Source organism: Gavialis gangeticus, unplaced genomic scaffold, assembly GCF_001723915.1.
Source record: "Gavialis gangeticus isolate Ggan-Ray unplaced genomic scaffold, GavGan_comp1, whole genome shotgun sequence".
NCBI lineage: Eukaryota > Metazoa > Chordata > Crocodylia > Gavialidae > Gavialis > Gavialis gangeticus.
The window spans coordinates 75545325-75560303 of record NW_017729034.1 but is presented as its reverse complement, the minus strand read 5'-3'; the positions used below and the strand labels follow the sequence as shown (position 1 = coordinate 75560303).

At 44.4% G+C, this 14979-nt stretch overlaps 1 protein-coding gene across 2 annotated transcripts in view; it reads right to left on the bottom strand.

Moving 5' to 3' along the window:
* Positions 1 to 13987, bottom strand: part of TFB1M (transcription factor B1, mitochondrial) — a 56539-nt gene extending 42552 nt beyond the window's left edge. The window contains exons 1-4 of one of the 2 annotated variants that reach the window (XM_019527368.1): positions 13779 to 13987; positions 10731 to 10888; positions 8729 to 8880; positions 2957 to 3065 (exon numbers count right to left, since the gene is read on the bottom strand). In XM_019527368.1, the coding sequence (XP_019382913.1) occupies positions 2957 to 3065; positions 8729 to 8880; positions 10731 to 10848 (379 nt within the window). In that variant the 5' untranslated portion in view covers positions 10849 to 10888; positions 13779 to 13987. The remainder of the gene's footprint in view (positions 1 to 2956; positions 3066 to 8728; positions 8881 to 10730; positions 10889 to 13778) is intronic. The other variant, XM_019527369.1, reaches the window with a different exon arrangement.
* Between the last annotated feature and the right edge of the window lie 992 nt (positions 13988 to 14979).

Genomic DNA, 14979 nt, shown 5'->3' with positions numbered 1-14979 from the left:
CATCATCAAAAGGTCTTGGCATTGAAAAATCTGACTCAAAGGCAAGCAGCATTACATGGAGGAGCAATCACTTAATTTTTTTTCTGTGCTATTATTCTATTAATCTTTTTCTCTTAGGCCTTTTTAAGTGGACTGTTTAATATTCTCAGAAATGTTTCTTAGTATTCAGCAATTCATTCACGGCAAACAATGTAGAGCTATCATTTTCCATATTCTGAATGAACTAAGATACTGGCTCAAGCACTTAATTAAATCTTACATCTGCAATCTCTTTTGCAGAATACTTGGGTGGGAGGCAGCGGTGGCCAATCCCAAAGTGGTGGCATAGGGTGGTGAATGGCAGCGGCAGCCGCCACATGCAAACTTCCCCCTTTGGATCTGGGAGGGCAGATGGCGTGGTGACCAGTCCCAGAGTTGCAGTGGGGGAAGTGCCAGATTTTTTTATAATACCAGATTTTTGCTATCTGGTTTTATGAGGTTATACTGTATCAAAGCTCAAAGAGCTTTCATAATAGTTGCAGAGGTCAGTCAGATCAGAGAATCTCCTGCAGAGCCAATTTACTGATTATATTTTCAAACCAGCCAGAAATCTCTATCAACGTCAGTTGTGGAGTTGCGTCTTCGGGACCTTTTGATTCTCAGATCAATACCCATTATTATGATGGGTTGCATTAATGTTCCCAGAAAGGGCCTGTTCCACTCAGCCTTGCTCTATGGACACAGTGTGCTCACATGGTTAAAACTTGCTTCTGATGCTGTAAAAGAACAGATCTAAAAGCTGGCCAAGAAAAGTCCAAGTTAATCAGAAAATAGGTGTTTTGTCACTGGCAACAAAATTTTGAGGGTCCTTAAATTCAAAGGATTTCCCCCATATTTTAATTAATGGTCAGAAAAATGTTCCATTGTTTCCTATATGCTGGTATTGGTGGTGGGGGAGTTCAGAATAAAATAGTAATAATATGAAGGCAGGTTCAAATTCTGAGAGGCTCCACATAAATCTTAAGCAGCATTAACAGGCACTGCAAGCTTGTGAAGAGTATCTGTACCTCCACACATGCCACAGGTATCCAGCAAACTAAACCAAGGGCTTGGTATTCTATAAATGTTAGAAGTGAAAAATATGCAGATATTCAAAAAAATATGCATCTAGGTAGCCCGTTTATATAGCATAAAGAGTAAATGACAAAAACAAGGTAGATTACACATCTATAAGCAGGGATCTGGGTTTTCTGTTTCCCAAAGAAAAAAGGAATAAACCATGGATTTTACTTTTTACTGGAGGCAAATGTGGATTTCTCATTTTACTAGAAAAACCCTCAGATTTTGCAGTTTTCCAACAAGCTCCCTGCAGGCTGGCAGAGAGCAGGAGGAGGGCAGTAAAGCAGGGGGTGCCATGTGTACTGGGGCTCTACCAAACAGATCTGGAGCTGGGCACAGACCCAGGGGCTCATACCCCTCGGGAAGGCTGCTGGCCTGAGCCGGACTCCTCCCGGGGGTGTGAGCCCCATGTATCTGTGTGCTGGATGAGAGGAGGCTACTGCCTGGGACTGGCACTGAAGCCAAGTAAGCCCAGCTTTGAAAGTTGAAATGTTTTGAGTGCCCTCGTTTCATTTTGAAGCTGTTTCACATCCTTTTGTTTTGTGTTAATTTCACTGCCTCAAGTTTGAAACGTGTTGAAACAGCTTCAGAATGAAATACCCCATGAAATTTCACACAGCCCTAATGTGCATGTACATGCACATGGCCCCAGGCAGCCTGGAAAGTGGCTCCTGCAGGTAAGCTGGGGGAGGGGTGACTGAGGCCCCCAAAGGGAGGGAGGGAGGGAGTTGGGCAGAGCTGGGGCTGCTGCCCAGTTGGACAGTGCCTGGGGCTGGAATGATTAAAAGGAAGCTCCCTCCTTTTAACTGAGGCTCCATCTTTAACTAAGAATTTAGCTTTTGAAAAAGAAATTTGTAAGCTTATCTCCAAGTTTACTGAGTACTATCAGATGATCCTAGAAGAAAAAAGGTGAGATCTGGCCCTAAGAAACCACAAGATCTGGTAAGAAGTTATGATTGGACCTTATACTTTCACAAAACATGGTTGAAGCTACAGAAGTAAGAAATGAATTTTGTAAGACATTTCAAGTACAAGAATTCTACAAGTTTCAAAACAGAACTCACCAGGAATCTTTGGGGAGGAAAGGGAGGAGCAGAATTTAATTAGCAGAGTTTTACTGCACAAAAGGAAGGATAAAAATTACTATTTGCTTTATCTCTGTGCTCTGCAGGAGTGGTGAAGGTGCAAAGTTTTCTTGTTTTTTTAAACACAATATGGATAACCTAAGACAGCAGTCCTCAACCTTTTTAGAGTCAAGGCAGTCATTGGAAAATGTCAGCTCTTTTTTTTTTTTTTTTTTACTACAGAAAAATACAGCAATTCTTTTGTTGCAAAGAAATGCGAAAGACCACAACAGGTCAGAATATTTCTGGCACTATAAATTCCTATTTAAAGTCTTTGGGTTTTTCTTGTGGATACTGTTTGCATACTGAACATTGCTAACATTTTGTGGTAACTCACAGCACCCTTAAAAGGATCTCAAAACACCCACAGGGTACGGAGAAACCCTGGTTGAGGATCATGGACCTAAGGCAACTTTAAAGTCCAACAATTTTAACTCAAGTGAGTGCTTTAAAAGAATTTAAACTTCTGCATCTTTACCTTAACATGCCTCTGTATTGATTTTCTCTTTTTTGTTGTTTTCTTTTCCTTTTTTTTTGTTATACAGGAGATGTAAAGTGAGCCATTTTACCTAGGTTTATCATTCAGGAGAAATCATTCTGAAGGATCACATAGAGCAAGAGGAAATGAAAACCATGACCAGGTATGATATGGTAAAACTCCAAATATCTTGTCAAACAATCACATTTCAAAGCAACTTACAAATGCAACTAGTATGCCATGAACAAATACCAACCATCTTCCCACATTTTTCGAAGGTGTTCTGGAAAAGCTCTGTCCATCCTGTAAGTCAAAATGTCCCCATGAACAATGCGCACTTTTCCTGGAGCTGCTTCAGACAGCATCTATTTGTTGGTAAGCAAGAAGAATTCATTTAGTTAGTACCTACAAATTTTGGCAACTTTCTAAACATATTGATGATACTCTCCCCTAGCCTTAGTGGAGTTAAACCAGGCATGAACCTGAACTAACATTTTTATCCTCAAATCCAGAAGCGTAACTGGGTGCTTGAACACCCTAGATAGCAGCCACATACACAGCAATGTCAGTAGCTGTGCTGACACCAGTGCAGCAGCAGAAATGCCTGCAGCACATAAAGGTGAGTATTTTCTCTGACCTGTATAAACATCTAACTCACTAGAGTGTACTGCAAAATCAGAGATAAGCCTTTTTAATATGTAGGGTCAAATTTTACTCTCGTATATCCATATAGTCTACCAACATCAATGGTATTTGCATGTTCGCATTCGATTTGAGGACAATTTTTGCTCTTATCCTCTATTGTTGTCTTTCAGGTTTGCAATGTTGCCAGAACCCAGCTTCAGTTTTATGATGCAGAAATCACAGACACAGCCTAAAAAGAATTTAGTAAAAATGCAGAGTGCTTTAAATGTCAGTAATTTTACACATACATAAAAAGCTCATTTAAATAACAGTCCCCAATTGTTATTTTAATAGCTGACATTTTCCATTATTCAAATTCCAATCCTTTTATGTCCATCTATTCTAGATTGAGACTGAGACCTTTTAATGGAAAGCTAGAGAAAAATAGATGTTATGACCCATATTATCAAAGAAGAATGTAATCTATAATTCATCGTATTATTGGGGAAATAGTACGCAAAACTAAAATTAATACTAATATATGCAATATACTGTTTGCTTATTAATATTCTGCTTTTGAATGGCAACACAGTGAATAGCTTGGATAGGGGCATATTGATTTCTGTTGTGAAGGGCTTGCTAATGAAAAACAATGACTTGTTTGCTAGAATGAAAAATAGAAATCAGTATGTCTAAAGTATATTATCAGAATTATGTAAATGCATCACTTTCAGGATCAGGAATCTGTGTTGGTGCTTTTTTTGGCTATCCAAGTCAAGTGTCCTCCAAGTTTTAAAAATATTTTGATTAAATAAAACCAGTGTTTTCTCCATTTATTTCCAATGGTAATTCTTAAAATCGTAAATAATATGGGCAAACCTATCATCATGATGGAAAGATTAAACAGACCTGATCAGGTTGTCAAGATCTCCCTGGGCAATGGGTCAGATCTGGACCACAGGGACCCCTCCCGAGTGGATCCATGAGGCCGGCAGCAACTGCAGTGGGGCCACGTTCAGAAGGCACCACAGACTGGCGGCCTGCCACCAATGTCCGCCAGACCCCAAGGACTGCAAATTCTGCAGAAGACCACCCTCCTCCCAACTTCCAGCACCCTGCTGAACTACTGGTGGGCCAGATCTTATAGTTCCACAGGCTGAATGCAGCCTGTGGGCCATGTTTGACATCCCTGCTATACAGCATTAGGCTGTGATTATGCACAAATGCTATTACACTGTAACAGGGATCCAGAGGGGTCCTGTTACTTTAACAGAAGACTGTAGCAGGCTGAGCTTGCTCTGGGAGAGCTAGCAGCAAGAACTAAGGCTCACTGCAAGTAAGCCAACCACCAAATAGGCTGACCTGTAGCCACACAGGTAGCAGCTACCCCTGGGGGAATAACTCTCCCAGGAGACAGTTGCAGAGCAGTAAGCTGCAACAGGGCAGGCATATAGGCAGCTCAGAAGCACAGAGCTGTAGGCATCTGGGCTAAGCCACAACAGAGAAAGCAGACTGGTCAACAAGTCCTGAATGGAAACCCCTGAGTGGAAAGCTCCCTGACAGGAAGGGGCAGGACTTAGGAAGCACAAAGCCAGTGCCTGAGAACAGGCAAGCAGTTTGGCTCTGCAGGCAGCAAGAAGAGCTCTGCAGTTGACTTATTTGAGCTGCCCTGGGAACTATAAGCAAAGAGCCAAGAGCCTGTAGGGAGGCCGGACCTGGGATGAGAATGGTTTGTTATACAGCCAGCAGGCTTAGAGTTTTGTTTCAGCCAGTGTGCTTTATCTTTTGTTATGATTTAGACCAGTGGACTAGAAGTGACTAACAGGGGAGGGGGAGCTCACAAGGTGCTCGAAGGATATGTGGGGTTTTGAGCCCTGCCACGAGCCAGGCTCAAGGCAATGACAGGCAGCAACTGAAAAGCATTAAAAGCCTAAGCCTGGGAAAGTGGTAGAGGGGGCCTGAAGCTGGGAGGGTTAAGGCCATAACCCAAGAGGGTGAGAAACAGGGGCAAGGGCCCAAAGCCCAAGACAGGTGAAACTAGAGCCTGAGTGGGCAAGACTAGGGCTAGAGTCCAGAAGCCATGTGCAGTGCAGTGGACCTAGGCAAAAGCGGCCAATTAGAGCAGAAAGGTGAAAGCTGGGATGGCCAAGGCCCTAACAAGGGTGCAGAAGCCTGGGGTGGCTTGGCATTAGTCTGGAGCAAAGTGGAAGGACAGGGATAAGCAGCGTTTGGGAGGAACCCATAAATGGGTAGCAGACACAGGCTCACTCTGAGACCCTGTGGGAAGCCTCCCTTTTTCCCCACTCAATTATCAGCAAGGCACAGCAGGAAGGGGGACAAAAATGGGAAGGTACCTGGTAAGCCAAAGCAGGACTGGAATTGTGAGGCCACCAGCAGGTATCATGGCCATCTTGCAGCTCAGTCCTACTACATACACATTTAACTGTGCATTTTTGCGGTCACAATGATGTCCTACAGATTAGCAGACAAAAGGCCTGCAGACAGATGCCAAAGGTCCTTAAATGGAGAGTAAAAGTTGCTGTTGACTCACTGTGGGAGATGTAACTTGTTAAATCTAATCTTTAAGAGAGGTGAAAGAATTCTCTGAACACAGAGAACTAAAACTTGGTTCCATGAAATCCTAAAAGAGAGAGAACCAAGTCTGAAGAAAACTTGTTCAAAAATCCATATGCTGTTAGATTGGATTACTTTGTGACTAAGGTCAAATTCCATGGAAGAGGCAAGTTTAACCTCCTAAATCATCCGAGTACCCTGCTTAAGGAGACCACCTATTTGCACATCTCAGCATCTCTTAAAGGCTGCTTGTGTGTAGAAAACCCTCAAAACGGCATTTAACTTACTTTAAACTCAGTGTGTTCCCAAGTCCAGCCCTCTGCATGCCCAGAAGAGGCATTGCTTTAGTTGGACCCAGCATGCCTGACTTCTGTAAAGATCAGGTACTTTAGTGGGGCTTTTTTTTGGTGCTTTTTTCTAATAGCCAATTGAATCAGCTTTAGCTAAAGGTGCCAAAAAGCCCCTCTGAAGTGCCTGATCTTTACAGATGCTTCAGACCCAGGTCCAACTAGAGCACCGCTGCTTCTGGTAAAGTGTATTTTGGTTTCTGCTCCCACCTGCAAACAGCCCAAGTCAGTCTAGACCTGAATTATAGATTACAAACTGAATAACACACCTGAAAATGTTAAATGCATGCCTTCAAGCTGTACTTAGAATTTTCTTTGAACTTGAGATCAAAAAATGTATTTTGTAAATTACTAAAAATGAATGTATGCTAAAGTTTCCATGGACATAAAAATACACAATTCTTATAAATGTAAAGTGGGATCATTATTGTTAAAATTAAAAATAAAGGCTAACAGGAATGGAAGAAATAAAGCCTTAATGCTACATATGAATCTTCTTATACCAGTGGTCTCCAAACTTTTTGGGCAAATCACTTTTTGAATTAAAAAACAACCCAAAAGCTACTGTGTGCCACCACCTGCTATGTGTCCTCCCACCCCCCCGGTCAGTGTGGGGAGGGAAGCGGGGAGAAGACTGAGAAAAAAAATCATTTGGGGGTATGTCCCCCCAGCAGGTAAGTCTGTGGGGAAGAGGCAGGGGAGAGAGGAAAGGGCTGTAGGGGGGACAGGGCAGACTGAGGCTTCAGCAGTGAGGGAGAGAGTGGGGCACAGGCAGGAGCAGGGGCTGGGGAGAGTGGGGCCCTGGCTGGGCTGGGTAGTGGCGCTTGCCCACCAGACCTCTGCTTGTCCCCCCACTTCCCCCAGCCCCTTTTCCTGACTGTGCCCTGCTCCCTCCTTCCCTGCAGCCTTCCAGCCCTAGCCTGCAGCAGCAGCCCCCCCTCCCCACAGGCCCTCGGGGGGGGGGAGGGAAGGCTGTGCTGGGATCTTCTCTGTGGGGCGTGGGGCTTGGGCCAGGCTGTGCTGGGATCTTCCCAGTGGGGCTTGGGCCGTGCTGCACTTGGGGCAGGCGGCAGCTGCACTGGGAGGGAGGAAGGGGAGCTACGGCAAGTTTTTTGGGTGGCTGCAGCCCCATAGTCCTGCTCTCAGTGCTGCTGCCCGGCCCAAACACAGCATGGCCTAACACCCACACTGGGAAGAACCCAGCGCTGCCCTGGCACCAGCCCACCTCACCTGCAGATCTGGAAATATGCACCTGCCAAGCTCCCCCAGGCTGCATGCCTCCCCTTCCCATCGCCCCCCTCCAGATGAGCTACTTGCAGTTCCTTCCCGCATCTTGCCTTGGCTGTGCAGGGCCTGCCCCTGCCCCACTCCGTCACTGCTGCTGCAGCTGCCCGTGCTGGCCTGCATTAGTGGGGGGGGACACATGCCCCCTTCATCTGTGTGCAGTGGAGGCAGCTGCCGTTGAGGCCTGTGCTTTGCAAACCAAGCCCTGCTGCAGCTGGCCCAGGAGCGTTCCGACACCAACATGCATCCATCACTAGGCATGCAGGGGACAAGGCTCAGCCCAGCAGCAGGACACACTTGGCATCGAGCCGCTCCCAGGCCACCTGCAGTGGGGCCTGGGGCGAAAAATCCAGCTCAACAGCAATCACTTCTGCCATGCACAGATTGGGAGAGCACATGCTCAGTGCCCCCCAGGCTCAGATCGGCTGCAAGAGGTTCCCTGATTGACTGGAATCTACCAGTTGGTGCCCACAAATTATTTTTTGGGTATAGGACAGTGGATTCATGTGGATTAATTTGTGTATTAATCTGGATTAATTATCCATGCCCAGTAAATTTAACAAGATGCATACAGCTACACCTTGCACTTTCTTATTTGGTTTAAATAATGTTGCATTGTGTCAGTGAGACAAATAAATTTACAGATGTCCATGGAAAATGCTTAGATTCAACAGTCCTTGTGCATGCAATTGTAACAGTACTTGAATATCCTGGACCTTTTTTTTTTTTGCTAATACAGGATGGATCTTAGATCTAGCTACTCTTATCTGAATAAAGCTGCAGCATCAAACTCTGTGTTCTGATCTTTGCAAAATGATTAGATGTACAGAAATGTCATTACAATGCCAATTAGAGGCAAAGGATACCATCTGATATGACGCATGAAGTAGCTTTTAAATCTCAAATTCTTAAAAGGATATTTGTATAAGTCAGTATTACAATTAATAGGTAGTACATCCAATCAAACAATCAGATAAATGAATGTGCTCCAGCCTGGCAGCAAACCTAAGTCAGATAAGAGAACAATAGGAAAAAGTATGTGTGATGTAAATTGCCGAATTACAAACAGTTTTATAGATGTGGATGATTTCTTCAACTATGTAAGAGCAAAAAGAACACTTAACTACTTAGAAGTGTTTTAGCCTATTAAATGTTTTTCACATACGTTAATTCCATACACATTATTCTGTGTTTGATACCTGTAGTCCTGGAATAAAGCGAGTATCTTTTTCCACCAACAAGAGCTGTGCAACATCGGCGTTAAGAATGGATCTCGTAATCCCACCTGGCCCAGGGCCCACCTCACACACATGGGCATCTTTCAAATTGCCAGCCTGTCTCACTATCTTATCTGTCAGTCACAAAAAAAACCCAAACAACAACAAATAAACAAACAAACAAACACATAAAAAGCATTTTTAAAAGGCATCCAGCACACCAAGATAGAGACAGCTGCATCTTTAACAATAAACAATTATTTCAGAATATAAACAAACAATAAAACAAACATCTTGGTTATTAAATGAGCAGATTATTGCCATGTATGGAAACTGCTAGATTTCACAGAATTCAATTTCACTTTAGGATTATCAAATAAACACAGAACTTCTACAGTAAGTCCTTACCATACATTGTTAGTTGCAGAGTCAGTTTTAAAATGTTAAGAGAAAATTTTCCTTTATAATCAAATAATACTGTCTTATTTTTTAGTATGCATTTGCTATGGCACTATTCCAGAACGTGCCAAACTTCATTAAACTGAGCCAGTTCCAACAAAAAACTTAAGGGAAAAGGACTGAGATGCGAGTAGATATCCAGAAAGCTCTAACCTCAGGAGAAGGGACAACAGAGGCCTGGAAGAGTTAGGGCAGAAGGGACTGGTGGCCACTAGGAACAGGAGTCAGACTAATTCAGACAGGCAAAAACCTTTGTAAACAAGAGTTTACTTCATTAGATGCTATAAGAGGACTTGCAGGGTTAACAAGGTTACAGTTAACTCACTAAATGGAGAAGTCATGAGGAAACAGACACAGCAAGGAGGAGGGAGATTATGCAGATGATAAAAAACCATCAGATTTTTAGGGCTTGTTTACCAATGCAGCGGTTCCTGATTAACAATATACATTGACATTCTTATTCCAAATAAAGTTATTTAAAGAGCTACTTCATTTTTAATTCACACCCTCCCTTAAAATGCTCTATTTTCAGATGTAAACAAGTCCTTAACATTCTCACACCTGCTTTATTCAACTGTGTAGAAAATTATCACTACTTCTGCAGGGGGAGTGGGGAGGCATACATACAAACTGGAACCAGCAACCACAGCCACCTGACCCAAGACTGATATGAAGCAGGAAACAGTACAATTTAACCAGGGTAATAAAGGGGCTCAGAACACCACGACATTCACAACAAACTGGTATAGACAGTCTTCCTATTAAAACTATGCTGTCAGGTAAACTGTAAATAAAAACACAGTACTGTCTCCCCTGTATGAAAAAAAAAAAAATCACCTTCATATGAACACCTGTGTTTGCCTTAATAGTAAGTTATCCAATTACTTGCTTCCCTCTATACTTTATGATAATTTTAAAGCAAGATTATGTTCCTCCTTTCAGGTACACAGACTTTCCTCCTCTACTCCACCCTGTTCAACTTCTATAAAAACTGTTCTACCACTTGCTGCTTTTTGCGATTCATTCTTCAGGGTAAAAATCACAATGTGTTACAAAAAATCAATGTATTAATGCATTTTCAGGACTTGAACAAGGTGAAACATAATTCTACATATACAGATGCATAAATCCACTAACATGCAGTTAGGCTGGAGCAGGCAAGGTTATAATAGTTGGGCTGGTCTGGAGTCCAGCCCCAAGTACAGCTAGTATCATGCAGGGTCTGGTCACAGTTCCACACTTAACTCTGAGCTGAATTCAATTTGTTCATTATGTATGGATACACAATTTCTTCCCCTTTCCACCCAAAATTAGAGCAGTTATTCTGCATACAAAGAATTTACAAGTCCATTACCTTGTTTAAAAAATATTTTTAACAAGTTCTTAAAATATTTACCAGGGCACTGTTGGGAGAGAGGTTAAGTGTCCCCATACAAACATAACACAGGCAAAGACTGCTCCGTGATGACAACTGTAGGTCAGTTTAGGACTAAACATTTAACAGACGCAAGAGAAAATTCCCCACCTGTTAATTTCAAATTCAGCAGAAAATTCTGAGAGAGCTGCTTTTTTGCCCGAAGGCAAAAGAGTTTAATAATCTCTCCAATAGTTGGCAGAGGCGGTAGATGACCAGCAGACACCATTCCTGAAGCAGCCGTTGGTCAAAATTGTTACTTCTTCTCCCTAATCAATGAAAGAGGGCTGGCTGTGAACAAGCATCTAGTAGCCTAAAATTAAAACTTTTAGGGAAAATTAATTTCTTGTTTTTTATTAAAGGAAACCATTGCTTTAGAAACATATAACATAATACAAGTACATTTTTTTCAAGTAAAACTTTCATCCTGCATATACTTACATAGGCCAGTAGGGTAAACTCACTTGGTCCTGTGGAGAGATCCTTGTGAGCTGGATCACAAGGCAGTGGGGCAAATGACAACCATAGCAGGGTAAGCAGCAGCAGCAGTTAACACAGACATCAGCCATCCTCTCTGCTGTCAACACACTCCCCCAAAGGGGCTGTATACCCCAGGTTTTGGCAGCAGGCTCTACCCATGCTCACCCTGACTCTGAATTCACAGCCCCTTCAAAAACCCCATGGATCATATGTATAATACTCATGAAGACGCTTCATTTTAAACAGGAATTGCTTCATTAACCATAGAAACTCTCCTGACTTGTTAAAGCTAAACATTTTGGTGCTCCCAGATGTAAAAAACAAAACAAAACAAACCCACACTTTATACTCTGTATGCTTCTGCGCCAAGCCCAGCGTATGCTCAAAAAAGGCACTGCATTAGTTGGACCTAGCTCACCCATCCATATAGATCAGGTGCTTTGGTGGGCCTTTTTCCACACTTTTAAAGATGAATCAGCTTTAGATACAAGCACCAAAAAGCCCTGCTGAAGTGCTGGATCTATACAGACGCTGAGGAGACAGGTTGAACTAACGCACTGATTCTTCTGGTAAAGTGTGATTTGTTTGTTTTTAACGCCTGTAAGCAGCCATTATGCATTTGCAAAATTCAAGCATTAGCCTCACATGGCCTGGTCAAACAACAGAATTTAAACTGAAGTCCTCTTATCTTCCCCCCTCCCTCCAAAACCTATTAAGACTGATTCATACCATTTAATTCCAAGTTTTACTGAATTGTTGCAAGTTAGACTGAAGGGTACAGTTGGCCTAAATTTACAAAAGTTGTATACAGCAGGAGTATGTATTTGTATTAATTTCTCTAACAATTATTAAAAGGAGGCCTATTTTCTCTTCTTCCTAGAGCATCAAGTGTAGTGATGAATGAGACAGACAGAGAAGTCCAATTACCATATTTCACAATAGTAGCCACATGTGCTCTTTCCTCTCATCCTAAAGATGATGCAAGGAAAGACTCCAGTCATCACCCCTTTCATGACTGTCACAAGCTACAGATTCCAGTACAAAAGGTACAATATTGTGGGCTGAGGCCTCGCACTCCAAGCATGCAATGACCCCTTCCAATTTGAAGGATCACGGGGAACAAAGATGTCCCAAGGAGCAAGAGCCCATCACGAGTCAGGCAGCTGGATGCATTATGGTGGGACTCACAGCCTCCAAGCAGAATACTTGCCTCCATACTGATGGCATCTGTAGCAATTTGCTTCAGTGGCCCCTGACAGATGTTAAAATTATGTCTCATGGGATCTGATCCCCTGGGGCTTTGGGGACCAACACTATAGCTGCCTTGCCCTGCAATTCCTGTGCAGCAAATGTGTTAGGTTTCCTTAAGATGCCAGGCACATGGATTGTAAGGTCCCATTAGCAGGGTAGGAGAGGGATCTCCCTTGCAACCCATGTGCCCAGCACCCCATTGTCAGTATTAGGATTGCACAGCCCCCAGCCAGGTTCCAGGTCCCCCAAGTCCTGAGGCTGAGAATCAGCTGATTGCTAGCACTGGGATGGGGCACCCTGCATCAGGGACATGCCCTATGTCCCATTTCTAACACCCTGTAAACTAGCCAAAGCGTGATGTGTGGCACGCTTTGTGGCTGGTTTGCCGGTTCCTAGCAGATGCTGTGGCATGTTACCCATCTGTGGCACCATCATCCCAGCAACTGTGCCATAGATGCGATGTCTCCCAGGGGCCAGCCTGCAAGGTTTGCAGTCAGCCTCAGGCCTTACAGGTGCACAAGGGGGAAGGATATCTGCTTCCTATGGCCTCACTCAGTCCCCAGGGCTTTTCTTCAGGAATCAGCCAAGTGTTACCATGGCCAGCTCTGGACCAGCATTGCCAGGCTTTATACATGAAATCATTATATTGGAAGCTCAAATTATCATATGTGCTGAAAAACTGTTGTACACTGAAAAAAAAGGTATGCAAATAAGTATGCAAATAAGTCATCTTACTTTATATTGCTCATTGTAAGACTCCAGTGAGTGGGAGCTGGGGCAAAGTTGAGGCATTTCTTTATTTTGAGGCAAGCAGTCATAAAAAAGTACTGACAGCAAACCTAGAAGCCAGTTAAGACTCCCTTTGCATTTGCTGCATCAATTAAATGCCTCAAAAAATATTAGCAGACAAAGTTCTTTGGGTAGACATTACATCTGTTATCAGGCTAACTAAATAATTGGAAAAAAAACCCAACTGTTCTTTGCAAGCTTTCCGGCACAAAAACCCTTCTTTGGGCTGAAGGAGGGCGTTCATGCCCAAAAGCTTGCAAAGAACATTTTTCCCCCCAACTATTTAGTTGGCTTAATAACATATCACACCTACCCAAAGGACCTCGTCTGCCTGTGTCCTGTGACTAACATGGCTACAACCAACAACTCTCAAAAATGATTGTACATTTTGAACACTTTTAGCATTATCTATTGTATAATGTGTAAGGGTTGCAATTATTGTACAAATACGATAAATGCTGTACACATGGCATCGTGAGCCCAGATCCCAGTGCCTCTTAGCTCAAAGAGGGGCCTGCGGAGGAGCAGGGCGGGGAAGGGCAGCACTGGAGCCCGAGGCTCCCCTCCCCCACCGCAAGCGCTCATTGCACGTTTGAAGTCCCGCCCTACGCCCCAATGGTTCCGCGGGGAGGGGGTTACCTCTGCGCACGCGCAGAACTCGCCAGAGCGGAGGAGAGCGCACGGGGGTACTTACGCGCTGAGGTCGACCGCCCCACGCAGCGGCCGGGTGGAAACAGCGCGTGCGCGGGACGCAGGCAACCGTCTCTTCAAGGCAAGCTTAGCCAGCGAGAAAATCTATTAATTAATTAAATCAATAAATAAACGCCCCCCTCCATGTAATATCACACCACCCACCACACTCCCGGCACCCGGATGTAGATGGAAGTCAACCGGAAGAAGAAAGCGTTACCCTGTCCTTGGAGCTATATAGAAAGATGTATTTTTCACCTCCGGATCTTCAAACCGCATGCGCAGCAGCTCCCCCTTTGCTACTCCGTTCTCATAAGATGCATGTGCCACCCAGCCCCGAGCGCGGGGATTGGTGATGCTACTGCGCACGTGAGGTGTGGGCGAGCCGGTCTCTAGTGCGCATGCGTCTTTGTCCCTTTAGTTGCTCTACCTTCCTACGGTTATGTACCGGGTGTTGCGCATGTGCATTGTGGGCGGCCGTGCTGCTTTGGGGTGCAGCTGCACACACCCCGCGAGACTGGAGGGGCACGGGGGACACTGAAGTCGTGGTTGTGGCGGCCTGCAACGTGTAGGCTGGCTCGGTGCAGCGGGGAAGCTGCTCTGCGCTGGTTCTGTTTCGAAAGTAGACTGACGGACAGGAGCCCGCCCGGCTGCTCCCGTCTGCAAAGGGGGACAGCCGCTGGCCTGACCCAAGTAGATAATTAGTTGGGGGTGGGGTATACGGGGGGTTGTATGTATGTGCATGTATCAGTGTATATGTATACATTTGTGTATAGGTGTGCATGTGTTTGTGTAAACATGCATACATGTGCATGTGTATCTGCATATATACACAAGCTTATGTGTATATAGGTATGCATGTGTATGTATGCACGCACACATATGAACATATGCATATCTACACACAGTTGTGTGTATATACATACACGTGCATACCTATATGCATGTACGCAGCCTGTCCATCAGCTTGGAGAGTGGCATCCCGCTGGTAAGTCTGTTGGGGGAAGGGCCAGGGGAGGGAAGGGGTGTGGAGGGGAGGGGCAGATAGGTGCCCCTGGGGGTGAGAGTGAGGGAGTGGGGCTGCTGCAGGCACTGCCCAGCTGGGGTAGGGCGGGGCACTGGATGGAGCTGCAAGTGTCTTGTCCAGGGA